General features: G+C 59.5%; 2 protein-coding genes across 3 annotated transcripts in view; one reads left to right on the top strand and one right to left on the bottom strand.

Moving 5' to 3' along the window:
• Window positions 1–544: 544 nt before the first annotated feature.
• Window positions 545–7,045, bottom strand: CIMAP1C (ciliary microtubule associated protein 1C). Of its 2 annotated transcripts, none has more exons than XM_071213104.1 (5): window positions 6,941–7,045; window positions 3,955–4,030; window positions 2,732–2,842; window positions 1,784–1,897; window positions 545–1,176 (listed from the first exon to the last, which is right to left on the bottom strand). In XM_071213104.1, the coding sequence occupies exons 1-5, from the start codon at window positions 6,944–6,946 to the stop codon at window positions 695–697; spliced, it is 789 nt and encodes a 262-aa protein (XP_071069205.1). In that variant the 5' UTR covers window positions 6,947–7,045; the 3' UTR covers window positions 545–694. The 2 variants fall into 2 exon arrangements, with proteins under 2 accessions (XP_071069205.1, XP_004473556.4); XM_004473499.5 differs by having other exon boundaries at window positions 3,955–4,107; window positions 6,941–7,033.
• A 7,295-nt stretch (window positions 7,046–14,340) lies between these two features.
• Window positions 14,341–18,692, top strand: part of CSPG4 (chondroitin sulfate proteoglycan 4) — a 35,246-nt gene continuing 30,894 nt past the window's right edge. Inside the window, 1 exon segment of the mRNA XM_058294561.2 lies at window positions 14,341–14,570. Within this exon segment, the coding sequence (XP_058150544.1) occupies window positions 14,483–14,570 (88 nt within the window). The 5' untranslated portion in view covers window positions 14,341–14,482.

Raw genomic sequence — 18,692 nt, 5'->3', positions numbered from 1 at the left:
GGCGAGGAGGGGGCCTGCGCCCCGTGAGCGGGGCGCTGCTGCCCCCTGCCGGCTGGATCGCGGCTTCTCGAATGGGCGCCGCCAGGCGAAGCTGCAGAGGCTGGGGACCTCCAAGCCACCCTCCACAGACCTCAGCGCCACGCGAGCCCTCTCCGCCTTCAGAGCAACGCCACCGTCCCCTCCCAGCCGCCCGCGGCCTGGCCCTGGTTATCAGCACAGCCTCCTGCACCCCAGCCTCCTTTCGCCCTGTGCCCCCCAGTTCCCTGCCCCTGTACCCTCAGGCATCCTCCAGGCCTATGCCCAGAGGGAAACCCTGAGGCCCAGAGAGGGCCGGGAGTTGTTCCAACTCACACAGCACATTGGGACTAGAACTCAGACCTCCAGACTCCCTGCCCAGGGCTCCTTGGAGGGACTGTCGCCGCCTACCCCATGAACAAATACAGAACTCCCCGAGGACAGAGACCCGTTCGGTGCCTCCCAGGATCCCGGCCCCCTGCCCCGGGCAAGGCTCAGAGGAAGGAACTGTGGATGTTCACAAAACAAAGAGCAAATAAACGAAAATATTTATCTAGTGCTTTCCGTGCGCTGGGCCCCCGGCAGACACCAGCTCTCTACTCCGTATCATAGTTAATTGCTTAATTTGGCGTAGAAAAATAACATCTGCAGGGTGGGGTGGTGAGCGCCCCGGGCGAGCTCAGTCCCGAACGTGGACGACCAGCGCGCACAGGTGCGGGGAGTGCTTGGCGCCCATGGTGAAGGCCGGCGTGCGGGGCTTGTGCGCAGTGACCTGCTGGACCTCGTGCGCGCCAGGGCCGGGCCGGGGCGTGCGGTCCACCGGGTAGGCGAAGCGCCTGGCCAGGCTGTAGGAGGGGCCGCGGTGCTGGTAGACGGACGGCTCGGGCCGGGCGTGCGCGGCGGGTCCCGGGCCCCCGGCGACGTCCTCTCTGTAGAACCAGTTCTTGTCCAGCGAGGCCAGGCCGTGGCAGGGGGCGGCTCGCGTGGCGGGAGCGCTGGGCCCCAGCAGCAGCGGCAGCGCGTACTGGTTGGGAGCCGGGTTGGGGTCCTTCACTCTGTACGGGCACCGGTAGCCGATGGTGTACTGGGGAGCCCGGCGCTCCCCCGGTGGGTGGATCTTCTCCAGGAAGTAGTGGGAAGGGGCTGGGGTGGGGCTGTGGCCTGAAAGTGGGCAAAGGGCGGGGAGGGGTCTCAGGGCGGGGCCATCCAGCTGACCAGTCCCAGCAGGGAGCTGAGGACAGGCTGAGGCTGATGCACCATCAGTAGATCCACCTCGGCCTCAGGGCAGGGGCGTCACGACCCCCGCACGGGGGGGCTGAGGGACAGCAGGGCGGCGGCTTAGGGTGCCCTGATATCAGGACTGGGACCCTGCTGTCAGAAGGCAAGAGCCCTAAGTGTCACCACCCCCTCACCCTGAACAGTCCCCACCCCGGCCTCTCCCTGAGCAGCGCCGTGCGCGCATGCTGAGACCATCACGGCCCGGCCCAGGAGCCCAAGAGCATGACCCGACCACGACACTTTGACCATAACGTCACCTCTGTGACGTAAATGTCATGACGTTGGCTCAAGTCCTAAGTAATGGGACACAACATGGTGACATCAGTGTCTCGACGGGACACTGCGGGGAGATGCCAGCAGCCACGGACACACCTGGGGAAGGTGGTTGTGATGCTTTTTGCCCCCTTGCTCTGGTCCTGAGGGGGCGCCCCTCCTCTGCCCCCCACCTCTGCACTCTCTGCCCTCCGTGCCCACCCCAGCCCCATCTTACGCAGATTGGAGAGGTGCTCCCCCATGGGGACCTGCGGGCAGCTGGACATTCCAAATCGGGTGATTTTGGGATCCAAAGAATAGCAAGGCCCAGGAGTGCACACGTCTGTGATCCCTGCAGGACGGTCAAGGAGAGGGCGGGGTCAGCCCCAGAGGCCACTCCACCCCGCGCCTACCCTGCCTTCGGGCAAGACCCCCCTCCCCGCAAGAGAGGAGCAAGGGCCCCCTTCTGATCCCTGTGGCTCTTGGGTGTTCCAGGACCCTTTGTCTCCTAATCTGTCCAATGGGGCTTTTTTTAACACATGGAACAGACAGCATCCTGGCCAGCTGTCCCCCTCAACAGGGACTGATGCGAGGGGTAAGAGCAGCCACTGCAGCCACTGCTGGTGCAGGAAGGGGCCCAGCCCAGGCCAGGGGATCCCTTGCTGAAAGGAGCTGTCTCCCAGGGGGCTTGGCAGGCGCCCAAGAGCTCAGACCCCCAAATCCACACTCCGTGCTCAGCCTGTCGCTCCCTGGCCTTGGCAGCAGCCCCTGCTCTTCCCTGGTCCCTGCTGCCACCTCTCCAGAGAGCTCTGGGAGCCTCTGAGGACCCACCCCCCTCCACACCCACCAGGTATCCCCGCCCAGCCGCTGTGACAAGCGAATCCAGCTGGACACGGTGGCCAGCGCTATCAGGTCCCACCCAAAGGCCAAGCAGCAAGCAGACCCTGCTCTGCCAGCCAGGTGGGCACGGCATCCCTTCGACCTCCCCGGGAGTCCCGGCTGCGAGCCATCCACAGGGGGGCCTTCGGAGGGGGTAGGCCACTTGGGCGTCCCTGCTGGGCCCCCACAGGGCAGGCCTTGGTTCCTGAGGTCTGTGGTGGCAGAGAAAGGCCCCAGGCCGCTTGCTGTCCCCGCCATCCCCACCACACCCCGCCTCCAGGGGACGGCGGGCCTGGCCACCACTCACGCTTCTCCGAGTGCCGGCGGTGCAGGGTGGACGCTGGCTCCTGGAACATGGAGATGTCGTGGTCGACGAAGCCCGTGCAGGACGGCCGGAGGTACTTGGCGGGCCCCGGGCCTGTGGGGACGCACAGAGCAGACTTCAGCTCGGGCCTGCCGCACAAAGGCAGGAGAAGCCCCCACCACCGTGCCCGTGAGAGCTGTGGGGTCTTTGCTCCCACCAACGTCACACTGCCACAAATCCCACCACTGAGACGCTTCCTTTGGGGAGACGCAGACTTCCCAGGTAAACTGCAACTTCCTTTGGCCAGGCAATGCATAACGATAAAGGTCAGAGTTAGGATTAATTGGGAACTTACTCCATGCTAAGCATTTTATATGGATTATTCTAGTCAAGCCTCCCAACAACCCTATAAGGTAGATGCTATGGTTTTTCCCATCTTACAGATGAGAAAAGTGAGGCTTAGAAATATCAGTTTGGGGAAACGGACTTGGCCCAGTGGTTAGGGCGTCCGTCTACCACATGGGAGGTCCGCGGTTCAAGCCCCGGGCCTCCTTGACCTGTGTGGAGCTGGCCATGCGCAGTGCTGATGCGCGCAAGGAGTGCCGTGCCACACAGGGGTGTCCCCCGCGTAGGGGAGCCCCACGCGCAAGGAGTGCACCCCGTAAGGAGAGCCGCCCAGCGCGAAAGAAAGTGCAGCCTGCCCAGGAATGGCACCGCCCACACTTCCCGTGCCGCTGACGACAACAGAAGCGGACAAAGAAACAAGACGCAGCAAATAGACACAGAAAACAGACAACCGGGGGAGGGGAATTAAATAAATAAAAATAAATCTTTAAAAAAAAAAAAGGAAAAGAAATATCAGTTTGCCCAAATTCACACCACCTGATAATGTGAAAATTCAGAGACAATGAGCAGAGCCCATTCAATCATTATATTAAACCACCTCCAACTTAAAGCAATAATCAGTCACTCACAATGTGGTAGGAATTCCTTTGGCAGCTCTCAGCTGAGAGTAAGATGCAAGGGACCTGAGGAGAGCTCCGCGCAAGTCCCTAGCTTTTCTTTCCACTGCACACCCCGTGCCCCGCCCTCTCCTCCCCACCCTGAAAAGTCCCGGCGGCTTCTCCTCCTGCGAGGCTCGGCCGCAGGTGCAGGTCCTCGGCAGGCTTTGAGGAGGGTCTGGCAGGCGGGGCCGCCTCAGCCCTGGCCAGGGGTTCTGCTCTCACCTTTGATCGTCGCCAGGACGACAGGAGTCTGCTTGATCTCCTGCCACGAGGGCAACTGCTCCTTCTTCTCCGGATGCTGCCCATAAAACACAGGGTGCTTGGTCCCCTCGGAAAGCCCCATGGCTGGGGCTGGGCAGGGGCCGATGGCAGCTCCTGTGAGACGGAAGCAGCAGGCAGGGGCCCGAGACTGGTGGGCCTCGCGTGGGGTCTCCCTGCCCCACGCCCCTCTGCCCACTCTCTCGCCGACTCTGGGGGCTCTCTGAGGGCTGGGGAGGAAGAGGGTCCTCTGGCTTGAGCAGCTCAGGCCTTCTGGGATGCAGCCAGCCACAGGGCCGGCAGGCTAGAGCTGGGCGACGTCACGGCGGAACTTGGACGTGGAGCCCGGAGTGTTTATTTACCCTGGTTGCCGTGGCACCTTGACTGTGGTTTAGAAATTCTGTGCTGGGAGCTCAGGGGTGGAACCCTAAGAACACTCTCCCCCTGCCCCTGCCCCCAACCAGGCTAAACAGCCTCGGGGTCCCTAGGACCCTGTGTTGGGGAAGGAAAAGGGAGAGGCCAATTCATCACCTCCCACGGGTGCCCTAAGGTTGAAAAAAGGGAGGAAAAGAGTGGGTGGATCATCAGGGAAGGGTTCCTGCAGCCTACACAGCCCCCTTGAGGGCCCTCTACCCCAATACCCCAATGTCCCCAGGCTCTGTTCATGCTGTCCGTTCTATCAAAACCTGTGTTTCATAGATGTGCAATGGACACAACCAATCCAAGGTCCACAGAGAAAATGTGGCATTGGTGTGGGAAAAGTGGCCATGGTGGCTGCTGGGTGCGGGGAATGGGAGGAAGAGATGAGATATGGAGGCGTTTTCGGGACTTGAAGTTGTCCTGGGTGGTGCTTCAGGGACAATTACCGGACATTGTAGATCCTCCCAGGGCTCACTGGATGGAACGTGGGAGAGTGTGGGCTATGATGTGTACCATTGACCATGAGGTGCAGAGATGCCCAGAGATGTACTTACCAAATGCAATGGATGTGTCGTGATGATGGGAGAGAGTGTTGCTGTGGGGGGAAGTGGTGGGGTGGGGGTGGTGGGGTTGAATGGGACCTCATATTTTTTTAATGTAATATTTTTTAAAAATGAATAATATAAAAATAAATAATAAAAAACCTGTGTTTCCTGGGAAAAGGATCAAACCAACTATTTCATACTAAAGTGTGACTGTCTAATAGCACTTTCCCAGGCTTCTATCCCAGGACATGGTATCTCTAGAGACCCATGTCTGGCTGCAGGAAATCTCGCCTGCTGGTGGCATTTCAGGCAGGGAAGGAAAGCACATAAAGGAGAGATGGAGGGGTGGTGCAGAGACCAGAGACCACTTCCTGTGCCTTGGCAGGGGGAGTGTGACAGAAAACACTGAGGGTTAGGGAAGACGCCCAGCCCCCTTTGACTGACGGACGGGCCCCAGGACTGAGGGAACACTGGATCCGAACCAAAGAAGAGGGTTTCTGCCCCGCGAGCCAGATGACTGCTGGCTTTACTGAGGGTCTCTCACTGCCCGGTCACACGGATGCGGAAAGCGAGGGCCAGAAAGGAGGAAGAACTGGCCAAAGTCTTGCATGGCATCAGTAGCCGAGATGGCACCGGCAGGACATGACACCCGCTTTAAACTCCTGGGCTGCTCTCCACCTGATCTGATGGAAACCGCATCACGCCCTGAACTCATCCCAACCAGCGGCGCAGCGAGGACGCGGAGAAGCAGACTGGAGGCCTGGTGGGCGCCCCGGAAGCCTCTTGAGGAACCGAGTGACTCAGAGCCCTGGGCAGGGGCCCACCCCGGTGGCAGCTGACCATTCCCGGGGGGCAGCCACGCCTCCGGTTTCTGAAGAGGCGAGTGCAGAGCAAGGCTGAGATTGGCGCAGCTTCCACTGGCCTCGGGCCGTGGGCAGTGCTGCCCTCACCTCCTTCCTCAACTTCTCCAGCCCCGCGTCTGGCAGGGAGCTAAGGCCTGAGGGTCCCCGGTGCTGCTGGGGCCAGATCTGTGCTGTCTGGTGGGGTCTGCAGTCATTTCAGACCCAGGGAGCCTCCTGGACCTGTCCCCGCACTGCTCCTGTCTGTCGTCCTTGGGCACGGCTCTCGTGGGGAAACCAAGGCACCCCAATTCTGCTCCAAGTCCTCCCTCCCCTCTGGCTTTAACAGGCACCTGACTCCCCCTATGGACGGCCCTCAGCCCTCTCCAAAGCTGGCTCCTGCCCTGTTATACCTCAGAGTCCGAGGTGGAGTCACTGGCCTCCTTGGTACCCGGACGTCACCCTGCGCCATCAAACACACGGTTCCCCTGGGGCGCCAGCCTCCAGGCATTTCCCTCTTCGCCTCCTCAGGCTGCACCTGCCCCTCACCTGTAAACCTGGTGGCCTTGGCCCGCTCCTTCTCCGCCCACTCCTGCCTTTACCCCAGTGGCTTAGGCCTCCCCAGGGGCCACCCACCCATCCCCTGGCCCCGCAGTTCCCCGACCTCCTCATCTCCAAATACTTCCCCCCACTCCTCTATCCCCCCCAGCACTAACCATATGCCTCCTTCTGGGATGCTGTCTCCTGTCCTTCCACTTCTCTGGCTCTAGTACTCTCACTGAAAAACTTACCTTCCCGGGCTCCACTTTCCCACCTACAGGTCCCCCTGAGGGTCCAGCTTCGTTCCTGCTGACCCCCAGCCTGGAACCGCTCAGGTCTGCCTTGTCCACCTGCACCAGGCAGCCGAGAGCTGCTGGACACAGACACCTGCCCAGGCCCCGGCCTCGTCCTCCGTGCACCGAGCATCGCTCATTTCCCTCTACACATGCGGCCTCTCCTCTGGTGCCCTGCTTGCCGCCTCCTCAGCAGAGAAGACAGAGGCTGTCAGCCTGGACTTGGACTTGACCCCTGCCCTAGCACACCCTCCTGCCTCCCTCCCGGGCCTTGGCAGGGCCTGCCTCGATGTTCTCCTGTGGACATTCTCACCCTCATCCAGGTGGGCACCCGGGCTGCACTGGGCCCAGACGGCAGCAGCACCCACGATGCTCCCCTGGTTCCCTCCTGCCTCTCTGGCCGCTGCTTCCCAGGCACTCCTCCTGGCCCTCCTTCTCCAGCTGACCTTTAAATGTTGGCACATGCTCATTCGCTGCAAAGGGAAAAACAGGAGCTTTGCAGTGGAGAACCTGGCAGGCACCGCCTCGCTCAAGCGCGGCACGTTATCAGCACCAGCAACGGAGGAGGGGACCTTGTGTCCCTCCTGATCGGACGCAGTGCAAAGGACGCGGCTTCACTTCTGGGGTGCTCCTGCTAAAGAGGCATAACCTGAGTCTAAGCCTGAGGAAACATCAGGCAAACGCAAATCAAGGTCCACGCTGCAGAATAACCGGCCTAGGGGAGCAGGTGTGGCTCGAGTGGTTGAGCACCTGTCTCCCAGGTATGAGGTCCCAGGTTTGATCCCCAGGACTCCCAAAAACAAACAAACAAATGAAAGAAACAATTCTCATTGGGGAGCGGATGTAGTTCAGTGGTGGGGCACCTGCTTCCCATGTACAAGGTCCTGGGTTCAATCTCCGGTACCTCCTGAAAAATAAATAAATGTAAATAAATAAATAAATAACTGGCCTACACTTAGCAAAAAATGTCCATATCATGAAAGACAAAGAAACACTGAAGAACTGTTTCATGTTAAAAGAAACTAAAGAGGTATGACAACTAAATGCAATGGGAGCCAAGAGTTTCTTTTGAGAGCAAGGATCTTAAAGGGAAAAATCGCAAAATCTGGAAAAGGTCTACAGAGTAGATAAAGGTACTGTACCAACGATAATTTCTTAATTTGATCGTTGCATTGGGCTTATGAAAGGCAGTTCTTGTTCTTATAAAATACACACTGAAATATTTAGGGATAAAGGAACATTATGTCTGCAATTACTCTCAAATGGTTCCCAAAAATTAAATGTAGACGTCGAGAGAAAAATGTGGTAAAACATTAACATTTGGGAAATGTAGGTGAAGAGTGTATGGGATATATTTGTAGCAGTCTTACCACTTTTTTGTAGATCTGAAATCATGTCAAAATAAAAAGTTAGGGGGAAATGTGGCCGTCTCAGCGCTCAGGCCTGGCCTTCCTCCAGTCTCCCCCGATGCCCCTCCGGGCTATCTCACCTCCTCCTGGGGCTTCAATCCCACTATCGACACCCCAACAATTCCCACATTTGTATGTGTGTTTATACATACATTCCTCTGGCCCAGACTGTTTCCGGCTCCTTGGACCAATGTGTCTAACAGCCTGCCCCACGTGACTTAGGTTTCCCACAAACACCTCAAATCAACACGCCCAGAACGTCACCTGTGACGTTCCCCCCACCCTGTCTCAGCAAAAGGCACCACCAACCTCCAGGTGCCCAGGCCAGAAAACTGGGCTTGTCCTGGACACCTCCCTCATGTCGCTCCTCACCTCCGAACAATCGCAAATCACGCTGGGGAGCGTGTGAGCTCTCCAGAGCAGGGCTTCTGTCTGTTATTCTCCACTGAGTCGCCAGCCCCCAGCATAGCGCCAGGCACACGGCATGTGCTTAAGAAATGTTTGTCAAACAAATGAATGACTATAAATCCATTTATTAAGAAACACCACTCTTTCCCATGGGAGCAGAGTCCCATTTTCTGAGTCCCAGACAAAAGCCCGGTCTGGCTCAAGGGATTGCCATTTACAGTTGTGTGGGTTTGTATCCATTGTCTATTGCTGTGGAACAAATTACCCCTCAAAACTTAACAGCTTAAAAAAACAATAATCAGGCGGCGGGCTTGGCCCAGTGGTTGGGGCGTCCGTCTACCACATGGGAGGTCCGCGGTTCAAACCCCGGGCTTTCTTGACCCTTGTGGAGCTGGCCATGCGCAGTGCTGATGTACGCAAGGAGTGCCGTGCCACGCAGGGGTGTCCCCCGCGTAGGGGAGCCCCACGCTCATGGAGTGCGCCCCGTAAGGAGAGCCGCCCAGCGCGAAAGAAAGTGCAGCCTGCCCAGGAATAGTGCTGCACACAAGGAGAGCTGACACAACAAGATGACACAACAAAAAGAAACACAGATTCCCGTGCTGCTGACAACAGAAGCAGACAAGAAGACGCAGCAAATAGACACAGAGACAGACAACTGGGGTGGGGGGGGAGGGGAGAGAAATAAATAAATAAACAAATAAATAAACAAACAAAAAATAATCATCTTGCACAGTGTCTTGGTGTCAGCGGTTCGGCAGTACCTACGGCTTTAGGAGTGTCACGAGGGGGCGGTCAAGATGCCATTAGAGGCTGCAGTCATGTTGACTGGGGCTACAAACCCACTTCCAAGCTGGATCACTCACTTGGATGACGAGCTGGTGCTGGCTCTTGGCCGGAGGCCTCAGTTCCTCTCCACACGGGCCTCTCCACAGGCTGCCTGAGTGTCCTCACAGCGTGGCGGCTGGCTTCCCCCAGAGCAAGCAATCAAAAGAGCAAGGTGGAATGTGTTTTATGACTTTGGCTTAGAAGGTACAATCATTTTTGAAATACCGTGCTGGCTAGATAGGTCAGCCCTATTCCATGTGGTAGGTGACCACACAGAAGGTGAAGTTCACGGGGGGCGTCTGGGAGGCTGGCTACCACAGGGTTTCTCTCCATACAAGGGCACCTAGCCAATGGGAGCAGCAGGGGCTGAACGCCAAGCTGTGTGTTCTTGTGTAGGGTGGCATGCCCACTAAGAGCCCATAAGGGCTAGCGACGGCCCTGCCAGCCTGCTCTCCAGCTGTCTCGTGGTGGTCAGCCTCCAGGGAGACTTGCAGAGAACAGGACGCTGGCCTAAACAATTGCCATCATCATAACCACTCTTTTTTTTTTTTTTAAGATTTATTTATTTATTTACTCCCCCCCCACACACACACCCCAGCTGTCTGTTCTCTGTGTCTATTTGCTGTGTCTTGTTTCTTTGTCCGCTTCTGTTGTCATCAGCTGCACGGGAAGTGTGGGCGGCGCCATTCCTGGGCAGGCTGCACTTTCTTTCGCGCTGGGCGGCTCTCCTTACGGGTGCACTCCTTGCGCGTGGGGCTCCCCTACGCGGGGGACACCCCTGTGTGGCAGGGCACTCCTTGCGCGTATCAGCACTGTGCATGGGCCAGCTCCACACGGGTCAAGGAGGCCCGGGGTTTGAACCGCGGACCTCCCATGTGGTAGACGGACGCCCTAACCACTGGGCCAAGTCCGTTTCCCCATAACCACTCTTTATAAAGCCTCGGCACCTCTGTTAGAGGCCACCATCCCCGCAGCATAATATTCTCTAGTTTGCAGAGGAGGAAAATGTACAAAGAGGTGAGGTGACTTGCCCGAGGCCACACAGAGAAGGTTTGGAGCACCAGACCTCTGGCTTTGAACTCCACATTCTTGCCAGGCCGCCTACTGAAACACACACCCCCTCACACCCTCTGCAAGCCTCATCCCCCGCCCTGAGCTGGTGTTTCTCCTCGTCCTTTCAGGAGCCCCGCCCCTGCCCCATGCTAGACCCGGAGCAGGTAAACTTTCCAGCCAGCCGGGGAAGCAGCATGGCCCCTCCCAGAGCTCACTCTACAGGCGGCTAGATGTTCACCGGCAGGGCCCAGGAGGGGTTAACAGCATGAACTAATATTTGGAAATAGCACAACCCCAAGGGGAGTCAGCTGTGGCCAGCTGGCCATAGCCACTGAAGTCACAAACCTTTGTGGACATGGTGTGGGAGGCTGGTGCCTGGTCCTGGGAACAGAGGCTCGGGGAAGAGTCCTCCAGCGCTCCCAGTGCTCCCAGCCCCCCATCTTGCCAGTCCAGCTTGGGCACAGCCAGAGCCTACTGCTGGCCAGGGCACAAGCCTCCATCCGCAGCTAGCTCCCGAGGGCAGCAAACATAATTTGCAGCTCCTGAATTGTGTAATTGTTGGGAAGAGCCGCTCCCGCCCCTCCTCAGCCGGCTGCCTGCACTTGGAGGAGCCCCACAGACACGGCCTGCCAGCAGCCCGAGCAAGACCCCTCCAACAGAGGCCGCTGGTCAGAGGCCCGAGCGTGGGGTCCGCCGCTGTGGCGCGCCAGGCCTGGGGATTGCAGGGCCCCCGGCGGCGGCCTAAGGCCTGTGGCCTCTTGCAAAGGAGTGGGCTGGGCCCTGAGTCCTTCATGGCAGAGGGCCAATTCCCAGAGGGTAGGGCCTGGGCAGCTGGAGCGTGCCCTGCTCAGGCACCACCCCATCTTGGCACAAGCCAGCAAGCTGGCTTTGGCCACAGGCTTCTTGGGTGGGACCCAAGCAGTCAGGGTACAAAACATAGAGGCGTTCAAAATGCTGCGTCCTAGCCAAGGGCAGGGCCAAGCCATAGCCGTGCTCAGAGCGGGCAGTCTTGATCTAAGAAACATTGGGGGTACGAGTGACCTGGAGAATCCAGTCCACCTGCCTGGCTAACACTGCTGGCAGGGAAGTGGGTGTTACCGTTCTTTAATCATTTCTTCCAGAGGCAGATCCCTTGGAGAAACTGAGGCAGCACACACCACCGTGTATTTTAGCCTCAGAGAATATTCGCCCGTAGGGGCAGGAGCAGCATCCTTCTTCATTCTTCAAGCGTGTTCTGAGTCCCGCCTCCCCTTCCCCTGCACCCTGTCCAGTGCTTTGTTGGGTCAGGGGAGGAGACGCTCCCAGTTATGCATGCTCCAGGGGGCACAGGAGTACTACAGAGATCAGTGGAAGGAGAGGTCAGTAGGTGGGACGGAGGGCCAGGAGGCCTTCCCGGAGGAAGGTGAGGTGTGGCCAGGGAGGCAGCGGCCGTCAGGAGGGTAACCTAGGATGCCCAGCCAACTCAAGCCAGGGAAAGTCACGGCAAAGGTCGGAAGGCAGAAGGGAGAAGGCCTGAGCCACGCATGCCAGGGAGGCCCGATCCGCTCTGCTCAGGGCTGGGGCTGCAGCACCTGAGGGGAGCGTGCCCAGGACGCCGGGGAGGGGACAATGGCCTTTGCTCTGAGGCAGTGGAAGGCAGCTGCAGAACCACACAGGGGCCTCAGCCTTGCGCCAGTCTGTCTGGCATGACATTGGTCAGCATCAGCCCAGGGCTCACCTCCTGGGCTGCAGGCAGAATGAGGGCCGGGCTTGCGGGCACCAGGGCCCAGCACCCCTTTTCCAGTGAGAGCAGGTTTCTTCCTGGGCAAAAAGGGAACACTTGCCCCACACACACTTCGCAAGGTGAATGTTTTGTAAGCAGCGGGGAGGTCCCAGCAGAGGTGCGAGCGCAGGGTTTCTGCTGCCGCGCTGAGTGCTGTTCCTCTTCGGGCCTGGGCCTCTCTCCCCTGGGTGCCAGGCCTTTTCTGGGCTGTGCCTCTCTCCCCGCAAGCTCCAAGGCAAGGGGAGGCTCCAAGCTGCTCTGGACTCGAATCGCGGCTGTGGCCAGGCACTCCCTGCCTGGAGGAGGCACAGTCAGGCCAGACTCCTGACAGTGGTGGGTAAGACTGTGTGGGTGGGGATCAGGGAAGTTGGGAGAAGTTAGGGGGAATGGGGGAGCATGCGGGTGAGGGGTAAGGACAGTGGAAATCTCCACCCAAGTTTCTGATTCATAAAGAAGTGAAAGACTTCCCCTCACTTCTTTGTTCATTTCTAAAAAGAAAACTCTTTTGCTCCCAATACAGCCTTCCAAGCAGCCACCCCCCAACCCAGCCCCAGGCACCAGTTATTAGTCTCCCACAAGGACCAGGCGCCTTGTTGATGGTGGAGAATGGAAAACAAGGGTCAAGTTGTTGGATCAATTACTTTATTGCCACCGAGGCCAGCTGAGTGCAGCCCAGGCCGGGCCTCCAAGGTGTCCAAATAGGGGTATCTAGGTCCGCCCGACTCCCCGCAGAAGAGCAGCAGCTGCCTTCCTAGTCAATCCCAGCAGGCATTTCTTGAACACCCACCGTATGCTCCTGCCTCTGGAGGGGAAAGTTCAAGTCGGGCCTCAGAGGGCTGGCTTTCCATCCCGGGAGACAATGTACATGAAGCTGTGTGCATACTGGGAAGCACTGGGAAGATGCTGAACACCTGCCGTATGCCAGGCCCTGGGCTAGGCACTGGAGGTACACTAAAGTGTTTAATCCTCACACGCTCAGTTTACAAATGAAGAAACTGAGGCACTGAGAGGTGAAGCAACTTGTTCAAGGTTGGACAAATAAGTAGAAGAGCTGGGATTTGAACTCGGGTCAGTAGGGTTCAAGACCAGTGCTTAAAACCACCACACAGACGGCCCCATCACACTGTGCTGTGGTGGTAAGAGCACAGGGCCTCGGGTGGAAGGGCTGGAGCCAGGCCCAGCTCCACCCTCAGCAGCTGTGCAGACTTGCTCAAGCCCCGTAACATCTCTCAGCCCGTTCCTTCTTCAGCACGATGGAGCTCCGATTGGGAGACGATACAAATAAAGTCACTGCAAACTGTAAAGTCTTGCACACACTGAGGGACTCTCCCTGGTCCTGGGGAGGGCCTCGGGAGAGGAGGCAGGAGGAGTAGGCTGCAGCGGGCGTCAGTGAGGGATGGGAGAGCCCTCCAGGGGTGCTCCTCCACCCAATGGCTAGGTAGAGAATCAAGCCTGAAACAATATTGCCCTTTCTCCTCTAGTTTGGGACAAGGTTAATATTGTTGCCTGGGAAGGAGCCAGAGGAAAGAGGCCCCAGGCTGAGAACCGTTAGGTAGGAGCTAAATCCAGGGCCAGATTTCCAGGAGGCAGCCTCGGGAAGTCGAAACGCCCGGATTCTGGGTCGGGAGGCCGGGGCTCCTGGCCCCAAATGGCCAGCGACCTCCTCTCAACCTAAAGCCTCACGAGAGCTCCTTCCGGCTCTGAGCCTCACTGCTTCCTCCTGCATAAAACTGGGTCCCCTACACGGCATGGTTATTTGAGACAAATGATTCCAAGGAGTTGATGAGGTGCTGCAGGGCAGAGAAGGTCAAGGCCACCGGGCCAGTGGACACTGAGCCCTCCAGAACCCCAGGCTGGTGCTCCTCGGCCCAGTGGGGTCCTGCCCAGGCCTCAGAGGCAAAGCAGCCCAGAAGCAGCCTGGGGGGCCCGGGGGCAGGCAGGCGTCTGTCCTTCCTCCTTGGCCTGGAGTGTGCCTCCCCCCAGCAGAGGGAAGAGGGAGAGAAGCAGAGAAGTGAGGCGCCGTCCCGTCAATCCTCCTTCCTAAGGGGGCTCTGGGAATGCCTGCAGTGAAAGCTCAAGAGGTCTGCTGGGACTTTTGCCCCAAATCTCCATGATGGGGGCCTGGGTCTGACTGAGAAGGAAGGGTCCCCTCACCCCTGCCCGGGGAGGAGCAGCCCAGCACGGGCCCTTTAAGAAGGTGGGGGCCGAGGGGTGGGAGGCGGGCGATGGTGGTGGGGGGAGTCCCAGCCTGAAACCGGAGCAGGCGCCCGCCCCGCCCACGGAGTTAAGAACCGCGGGCGCTGGGGACCCGCGCCGCCAGCCGAGCTGCGCTCCCTCCTCTAGAGTCTTCGGGTGTCCCGGCTCTCAACTCTGCTCCGCTCCTGGCAAGTCCGCCGCGATGCGCTCCCGCCCGCGGCTCCCGCCTCCAGCCCCGACCCTGGCCCTCGTTTTGGCCTTGGCCATGCTGACGGGCCTCGCGTCCCCAGGTGAGTGAGGGGTCTGAGACCCGATTCAACCTGTCTAGAGGGCTGGGGGAGGGGGCGGGGGGCGGAGAACGGTTCCTCAAGTCTAGGGACGGCACAAGGACGGCCGGAGGTGACCCCCAGATGGGGAAATGAGGGGGCAGCATTTCTCCCACCTCAGATTGGGGTCTCGGGGAATTCGACCCTGGGGTGGACGCCACCGAAGGCACTCGATCTCGGGGTATCCCTTGTGGTTATTGAGGTTGTCCGGCTCCTAGCCAGGGCACCCATCCGACTGCCTAGGGCGTGGCTCTGCACTGGCGGATCGTCCTGACACCCAGGAGGGAGTCCCAGCCCCTCAGGGCTCCATGCACCCAACAGCTTGCAGTGACCATGTTGGTGCCAAAGGGCACCCAGTGAGCTGGGAGCACAGACCTCAGCCTCAGGTGCCCTGGGCCAGGCATGAGGGGACGGCAGGGTGGGAAGTGGAGAGGGAGCTGCTCTGCCCCACTCCGTGGGGGGCACACACACACACAGCCTGGCCGCTGTCTCCTCCAGCCTCCTCAAGCTTGTCCCCAGCTCTGCTCCGGGGTCCCCTCCCCTCGTTTCCAGGCGGCTCTGTCTGTCTAGACTCTCTGCTGCTCCTTTCCTCCTGCTCCCCTCGCCCTCCCCATCTTCCTCTTCCTCAGTGAGAGAGCCTGGTTGGTGACATACACGACCACCCACCCCAGGCTTCCTGGAGGAAGGGCTGGTACCCCTCAGGTACCCTGCACCCCAGCAGGGACTTGTCCTGCCCCAGCCCCGGACACTCCCCGCCACCCCTCCCTGTTCATGGCATCGGTGCCCGACCTCAGCAGAGGCTGAATGCAAGTTTGCCTTCTGCGAGGTGCTGGGGCGTGTCCCCTCGCTGTCACGTGGCCAGCAATCCGCCATTACAGGTTCTCCTTCAGTTAAGGCAGAGTCTAGTTATGCCATAAGAAGTGTGGCCTCGGGCCCATCCGTCATTCCTCCCCTTGTGTGAATCAGTGCCCTAGCCTACATGATTCGGGACCATTCCCAAGAGTAACTGAGCAGAGGAAGGGCCTGAGTCTCCCTTCCAGGGGCCCAGCCACGCCCTCTTCCCCAGCAGATGGAGGCGCCAGCCCTAATACAGAGCACCCCATGGCACCTGGAGGGGAAGTGAGCCAGGGGAGGACCCCACACCCGGGGACGAGTCAGGGCTGGGTCCTGGGCTCCCAGACCCTGTCCCCAGGGACCCCGCCTCCAAGGCCTCAGGGCCTGGGTGACGGGTTGGGCCTCTGGAGAGGTGGGAAGTGGACACCGGGGTGACCGGGGTGGTCAGGTCCTCCAGCCGCCAGCCAAGGAGAGAGCCAACATCCCCACCCTCTTGGGCTTCCACGGAGGGCCATTCTCAGACACCTTCTCAGCACCGGCACGCGCAGGCAGGGTGCTGGGCAATGCGGGGTGCACGAAAACGGACAGGCTGAACTTGGACTCATTCAGGAGGCAGAAAAGCAAATTAAAATGCAAACAGCAATTCCTGCTTATGTCTATAAAGATCCAGAGGAAGTATATAGAGAAGAGAAATTGGGGGGCAAGCTGGAGTAGAATGGGGAGTAGTCCTTGATCCCAGCCTTGGAAGAAAGAAAGGGGGTCAGCAGTCCAGGCAAGGGGCTCAACCTGAGCAAAAGCACTGCGTAAATATAAGCAGAGGGATGTCAAGACAGGCACGCCTGCCTGGCTGGAAGGCATATTTTGAGCACAAGGCCAAGGAGAGCCATTGGGCGGGTGCACAGAAACCCTAAATGGCTGGGCAAAGCCCTCAGCCTAGCTGGGGAGCCAACAAAGTGGAGCAGCTTGGCGGCATGTGGGCATGGGGAGGGAGTGGGACAGCCGCTGTCGTCTCCCCTCCCAGGCAGAGCTCCCTGCAGCCCATCTCCACCTGCACGCCTGACCCAGCCGCCTGTCCTGGCCTCTGCAATAGGGGCAGCCCCCACCGAGCTGGGTCTCTCTCCAGCCCCCAGTGCCCTCGGGGTCTCAAGTACAGCGTGAAGTGCACTGGGATGCTTTCCCTACTCATCAACATTCCCGAGTATCCAGGTCATGGTGCCTGGAAGTCAAGCACCCATCTGGGCCAAACTTGTTCAGATAGGGAAACCGAGGCCCTAGAGAGGAATCAAAGAGCTCTAAGTCCCACAGAACCCCTGGCCTGCTTTGAGAAACTGCTGGGGGGGGGGGGGTGGGGGCAGGCTTGGGCCACTAGGACAGTGTGGGCAATAAGTGTGGTATCCAGCTCCTTTCTCAGCAGAGGGACAAGCCCTGGAGGAGACTGGATTTGAGCTGATGCTTGAAGAACAGGCAGAGAAGGAAGAAGACACATTCCAGGCAGGGAGACAATGTGAGCAAAACCTGGGAGGTCAGAGCCAGCACAGAGCATGCAGGGACAGTGGCTCTGCATCTCTTCTCCAGCCTGACAAAGCTGACTTTGAAATGTGAGGGGTTGGAGTGGAAGGAAGTAGTTGGCAGGGAAGGTCCTTGTGTCACCTGGATGGGGGTAGCAGCATCCTGGGGACATCAGGCATTAAATCAGGGTGGATTCTCCTGGCTCTCAGGATGGTTCGGGGGGACTAGTGATGCTAGGGACAGACCTAGAGCTATGTGTGTACTGCCGGTGGCCTCTAGGGCAGGACAGGGCAGGGGCCAGGCCCCTTGGCCCAGCCCACCGGGGCTCTGGAAAAGCTGTTCCAGAACCAAGGATAACTGAGCACCGCCCCCCATGTCCGCCCGCCCAGGCAGGACAAGAAGGGCCTTTCAGAGCTGCTCGCCCGGGGGGCCGCGGGAGGGGGCCGCGCCAGGTGGGCCAGGCGGCTGTGCTGGTGATGACGGGTGGGGAGTGGGGCTCCTGTGGAGTTCGCAGAGGAAGTGTATAGGCTCTTCTGGGAACTGGGCGTGCTGCCCAGGAGTGGGGAGCAGGGGAGGGAGAGTTGGAAAGAGCCCAGACGCACACACTCACTCGCACACACAGATGCGGGTGCACACGCGAGTGTGCCCAGCCCGTGCACACAGCCACCGCAGGCTGCCGAGGTGCCTGGGACCGGGAGCCCAGGGCGGCTGCTGCCCGGCGCCTTTGAACTCCGAGCCCGCACCTCGTGGACCTAGGCCGGTGGTGGTGCTTCGGCCAATGCTGTGAGGACAGGGGAGGGGAGGGAGGGGAGCGCCGGGGTCCGGTCAGTGCCAGGAGCCAATGGACAGGGAGGCCTGTGGGTCCCAAGGCTCCCTTCCTGGGCCCTCTCCTCCTTCACAGCCCCTCCCCAATTTCTAGTCCCACCCACTCCCCCGCTTGTCTCCAACATGCCCCGCCCCGACACCTGTCCAGTTCTGCAGAGTCTTCTAGCGTTAGGACACCCTCCACGCACAGGCTTAGGGTGACCCCCTCTGGGATTGTGTGGACAACGTCGTCCTGGCTGCCCTCTGGGCTGGGGGTTCTGAGCTCCCTCTGCTTCTTCGGAGGGTCCATAACTCCAAACACGAGAGGATGGAGCTACCTTGTCATTGAATCCCTACCCCAGGCTCGCCCCGTGGTAGATGGTACCTCCACGGCGTCCTGCAGCCTCCCTGCAGGCCTGCGAGTCAGGAAACATACCCATTTTACAGTCGAGGGCACTGGGGCTCAGAGAGGAGCCTGGATCGCCTCAGGTCAGTCCCTGGGCACCCGGGCCGAGGTGTTCGCATTCATCCAAGCAGCAGCCAGCTTTCCCTGTTCACACCGTGGGCAGGCACCCCCCAGCTCAGGCCCCCCCGGCGGGAGAGGGAGACCGTCTCCAGCCTCACAGGCTCCTGAGGATGGCACATCTCCATCCTTTCCTCCCCATCCTCCTCCTGGCAAGGCCCCCCCACCCCCTCGACAAACTCGCCCCACTTTCTCATAGCATGAGCCACTCTCCTCTAAAAAAAAGCCCCCCTCTGACAACTGGGGTGGCAAATGGAGCCACGTGGGTCTCGGGTGTAGAGTAGCAGCTCTGGGGGCTGCCGCCGGGGGTGTCTTGGTGGCACGGCTCCCCCACGTTCCAGAGGTGGGGTGGGTAGGCCCAGCCAGGGACAGTGCCCGTCCTGTTGACCGTTTCTTCCTCCCGCTGAGCTCCTGCC

This window comes from Dasypus novemcinctus, chromosome 3, assembly GCF_030445035.2.
Source record: "Dasypus novemcinctus isolate mDasNov1 chromosome 3, mDasNov1.1.hap2, whole genome shotgun sequence".
In the NCBI taxonomy this organism is placed as follows: Eukaryota; Metazoa; Chordata; class Mammalia; order Cingulata; family Dasypodidae; genus Dasypus; species Dasypus novemcinctus.
Note: the sequence above shows the minus strand (reverse complement) of the source record. Positions and strands in the feature narration are given on the sequence as shown.